The sequence below is a fragment of the Triticum urartu genome, chromosome 7A, assembly GCF_056163025.1.
Source record: "Triticum urartu cultivar PI428250 chromosome 7A, HENAU_Tu73, whole genome shotgun sequence".
NCBI lineage: Eukaryota > Viridiplantae > Streptophyta > Magnoliopsida > Poales > Poaceae > Triticum > Triticum urartu.
In genome coordinates, this window is record NC_141879.1 from 679,767,622 (window position 1) to 679,772,377 (window position 4,756).

Here is a 4,756-nt window from a genome sequence, read left to right on the forward strand (position 1 = left end):
AAATTAATCTAGAGACTTCTTCTCACTCTTTTTTTTGCGGAGGGGACTTCTTCTCACTCGAACGTCCATCAACCTGCTTGCTCATTCTTTTCTTCAACATAAAAAACTTCCAAAAAAACAACCAATGATGCCTTTAGGAAAGAATATCTCTGGAGTCGTGCTCCTAATTGTCACCATAGCTGCCGGCCGGTATGTACGTGCACATGAATGAACTGTTGTAAATATATGCCTCTCCTAACAGCTATAGTTTTGGCATTGAATTGGCTGGTGTATGCAACTTAATATGTTGTTATGATTAAACTTTTTCGAAAGTTGTTGTTTTAATTAATCTTTCGGCTAATTAACCATGTTCTTGTATGTGCTAGTATGTCCACTACCTTCAATGGCATTTGCATGCGCCGAGCCGACTCAGTGCCGGCACCTGAGCGGCAATTATAGAGGACCATGCTTTGGCTTTACCGACGGTTGTGATACTACATGCCAAGATGAAAGCTCCGATAACAGGTGGGGCGAGTGTGACTGCGACTTTAAATGCTACTGCTATACGTGCTAGTCTGAGATTGTTGTTGTTGCTAGCCCTTCGATACAGCCATGATGCAATGATCCCAGCCAGACGTTTCTTAAAAATAAATGTAAATTACCCCTTCCTTGCTCTTATGTAATAGTAATATATACACACTGTCCATATTAAAAAATAAAGTCGTTTTAGGGTGAGATTCTTTTCCGATATGAAGTTGTTTTACTGGCACAAACCGTATTTTGGATGAGGTTACCCCTGCCCGATCGTTTCGTATCCTGCCAGCTGTCATCAAGTCCCGATGTACCATTAATCATGCCTTGCGCCGTATTGATAGAGAGAGTCCCACGCGCCACACCTGGAGGCCAGGAAGCGACGCATGGAGGCCGTCACGCTATAGGACATCGTGGCAAAGTCTGCCCGTCGAGCCAGACTTCATCACGCCGTAGATCGTTGTCTCGCCAAACCCATCTCCTGTGTCCATTGAGGCATACTTGTAGGACCTAATTAAGCTTAGCTCCATTGCGTATCTGTTTCAGCATAGAATAAGTGCATGCATGCGTGTCCGATGGGACAGCTCCATGCGCATGCACGTAGCTAGGTAGCGAGACGTGATGTTGCACGATCTCCAGTTTCCGTTTTCTGTTTTGATGTAAACTCCCGATCGGTATGGCACTAGTGACGCAGTCGTGGGATGGCGCGACGGACGCGGATCTAGAGCAGCTGATCGGGAGGTAGTTACCCTTGTAATCGCTAAGGAAAAGATAAAAGGAATAACAGAAAACGCTGTCGAGTTCGACGGCACAAAATATACCAGTGTCTTCTTCCTCGCGTGTGTTCATCTCTCTCTCGCTAGTTTTCTCCTCTCAATAGATTCGGCAATGACATTTGGTACCAGAGCTTCGGGTGTTCGATCCTGCGCCTTGGTGGTCGAGCGGTGTCTAATCTGCTGCGGCTATGTCGGACGACGAGAAGAAGAAGAAGGCGGCGGCGAAGGCGGCGGCGGGGCAGTCACCATCGTCCGGAGCGCCCGTCGCGCGCCTCACGGCTGGCGGCAGCGGAGAGCTCCGCGTCGTCGAGCGGATCGTGCGGGACACGGAGGCCTCGTCGGCGTCCCTGATGCTGACGAGAACCAACTACATGGAATGGGCGCTCGTGATGCAGGTGAAGCTGCAGGTCGCCCGCGTGTGGTCCGCGGTGACCGAGGACGCCGCCGACGAGTGCGACGACCGGCGCACGCTGCAGATTATCCTCACTGGCGTTCCGCCAGAGATGCTTCGCGTGCTGGCCGCAAAGGACACGGCGAAGATCGCGTGGGAAACTATCAAGACCATGCGGATGGGCAGCGAGCGCGCCCGCGAGGCCAAGGCGCAGGTCCGGCGGCGGGAGTTCGAGGACCTCAGGTTCAAGGACGGGGAGACCGTCAAAGATTTCGGGCTGCGGCTCTCGGCCCTCATCGCCGATCTGGAGCTGTACGGCGACCCTGTCACCGAGCACAAGGCGGTCCAGAAATTCCTCCGCGTGGTGCCGCGGCGGTACCGCCCGATGGCCATGGCGATCGAGTCTCTGACTGATCTCAAAACCATGACCATCGAGGAGCTCGTCGGCCGCCTCTCTGCCTGTGAAGACCACTACGAGCTCGACGATGGCGCGCAATCCTCTGGGCGTCTTCTGCTCACCCACGAGGAGTGGCTGGCCCGCGAGAAGCAGGGCGGCGGTGGCGGAGCATCGTCCGGCGGCGGCGCCGGCAAGAACAAGCAGCCGGCCAAGAACAAGTCTCCCTATGGAGGCAAACCTACGGCCGGCAACGGCGGCGCTGGTGGATCCGGTGGATCGGGCGGAAAGAAGAAAGGGAAATGTCACTTTTGTGGGAAACTTGGCCACTGGAAGAAAGATTGTTGGTCATATCTTGAAAAACAAGGTCAGCAAGGGAAGAAGGAACAAGCCAATCTGGTGCGCGAAGGAGGCGACGAGCATGAGCAAGGCCTATTCATGGCCATGGTCACCCCCGGCATAGCGGCTTAACCAGTGGCACCACAGGCAGTTTTTTTCAATGAAGAAAAGGTAATCCCCGTGCCATCCCCTGACGGTCTATGGTATTTTGAAACGGGTGCCACAAGTCACATGACAGGAGAGAGGAGTATGTTTGCTAAGCTTGATGTGGGCGTGCATGGCATGGTCAAATTTGGAGATGGGTCACATGTAGCAATCCGTGGCAGGGGATCCATTGTTTTCAAGTGCCAGAGTGGCGAGCAGCGTGCCTTGACAGAGGTATACTACATACCGAGCCTGCGAAGCAACATAATCTCTGTTGGTCAGTTGGACGAAGGTGGGTGTCAGATTGGGATTCGGAATGGTTTGATGACAGTACATGACCCAGCTCAACGCATACTAGCTCGTGTCAGGCGATCAAGCACTCGTTTGTACACCGGCATGCTGACCATTGACACGCCGGTGTGTCTGATGACGAAAGTGGATGATGAGACTTGGAAGTGGCATGCTAGAATGGGGCATTTGCATTTCCGAGCGCTGCGTGCCATGTCTGCAAAAGGGATGGTCCGAGGTATGCCTGAGATAGCTCGCATCGAGCAGTATTGCGATGGCTGTGCACTAGGGAAACAGCATCGAGCCCCTTTCCCGCAGGCGAGTTCATATCGAGCAGAGCATGGTCTGGAGCTAGTCCATACAGATTTGTGTGGTCCTATTACGCCACCAACACCAAGAGGGAACAAATACTTCATCCTTGTTGTTGATGACTACAGTCGGTACATGTGGATTGAGCTACTCAAGACTAAGGATGAGGCACACACCTGTTTCAAGAGGATTCAGACCATGGCAGAAGCTAAAGGTAACTGTAAACTTCGAGCATTCAGGTCTGATCGCGGAGGGGAGTTCAACTCAACGGAATTTCAAGAGTACTGCAGCGAAAGGGGTGTGAAACACTACACCACGACGCCTTACACTCCCCAACAGAATGGTGTGGTGGAGAGGCGAAATCAGTCCGTGGTAGAGATGGCACGATGCCTAATGAAGAGCATGGCAGTACCTGCATATTTCTGGGGAGAGGCTGTGAAAACTGCAGTGTATCTACTCAACAGAGGTCCCACCCGCAGCCTCGAAGGCGTCACGCCGTATGAAGCGTGGCACGGGCGAAAGCCGGCCGTTCAGCATCTGTGGACTTTTGGTTGCACAGTACATGTCAAGATGTTGGGGCCGGGCATTACAAAGCTCTCTGACCGCTCCAAGCCGATGATTTTCGTCAGATATGAAGAGGGGGCGAAGTGCTACCGTGTCTATGATCCTGAAACAAAGAGGGTACAAGTCACTCGTGATGTGCTCTCCGAGGAAGGACGGGCATGGAGCTGGGATGCGTTGACCGCGGCCCCGGCGCAGGTCACGCCAGACGTTTTCACTGTGGTGTACACCACGGAACCAGGTGTGGAGGAGCTGGACACCGGAGGAGTTCATGGTGGCTCGCCTAGTACGCCGCTGCCACCGACGACACCAATTGGGACGGCAGTACAAGGAGAGACACCAGCTTCACCCATGGGGGCAACAGCCATGCCAAGTACAAAAGAGACTCTAAGAACACCTGAAATTAGGTGGGCCACTCCACTGTCACAAGACGAAAACCGGCGGGATGTGGACACCGGACCAATCAGGTACCGACACATGTCGTGCGTCATGGATGCCACAGAAGAAGATGCTGAATATGAGTATCATGAGAGCTGTCTTCTCAGTACCGAAGAACCGCGGGACGTTGAAGAGGCTCTGGGTGATGCACCATGGAAGGCTGCGATGGTGGAGGAGATGCGCTGCATCCATGAGAACAAGACTTGGGAACTGTCAGACCTGCCTGCCGGTCAGAAATCCATCGGGCTGAAATGGGTTTATAAAGTCAAGAGGGATCCTGCTGGCAACATCACCAAGTACAAGGCCCGTCTAGTGGCGAAGGGATACGTACAGAAGCAAGGGGTGGACTATGAGGAAGCTTTTGCGCCCGTGGCCAGACTGGAGACTGTGCGCGTCCTGCTCGCGCTCGCCGCGCACCACCGCTGGGAAGTTCACCATATGGATGTCAAATCGGCATTCCTAAATGGCGATCTTGGTGAGGAGGTGTATGTAGACCAGCCGCCCGGATTTGCTGCGCCAGGGGAAGAGCACGGTGTACTGAGGCTGCACAAGGCGCTCTACGGCCTCTGTCAAGCGCTGAGAGCCTGGTAAGCAAAGCTTCACGAT

At 53.5% G+C, this 4,756-nt stretch overlaps 1 protein-coding gene across 1 annotated transcript; it reads left to right on the forward strand.

Annotated features, from left to right (window-relative positions):
- The first annotated feature begins 1,474 nt into the window (after window positions 1-1,474).
- On the forward strand, window positions 1,475-2,542 carry LOC147961420 (uncharacterized). The gene has a single exon (XM_087533800.1). The coding sequence runs from the start codon at window positions 1,475-1,477 to the stop codon at window positions 2,540-2,542; it is 1,068 nt and encodes a 355-aa protein (XP_087389926.1).
- The last annotated feature ends 2,214 nt before the right edge of the window (window positions 2,543-4,756 follow it).

Coding starts and splice junctions, on each gene's coding strand:
- LOC147961420 (XM_087533800.1), top strand. CDS start 1,475: ATGTCGGACGACGAGAAGAAGAAGAAGGCGGCGGCGAAGGCGGCGGCG.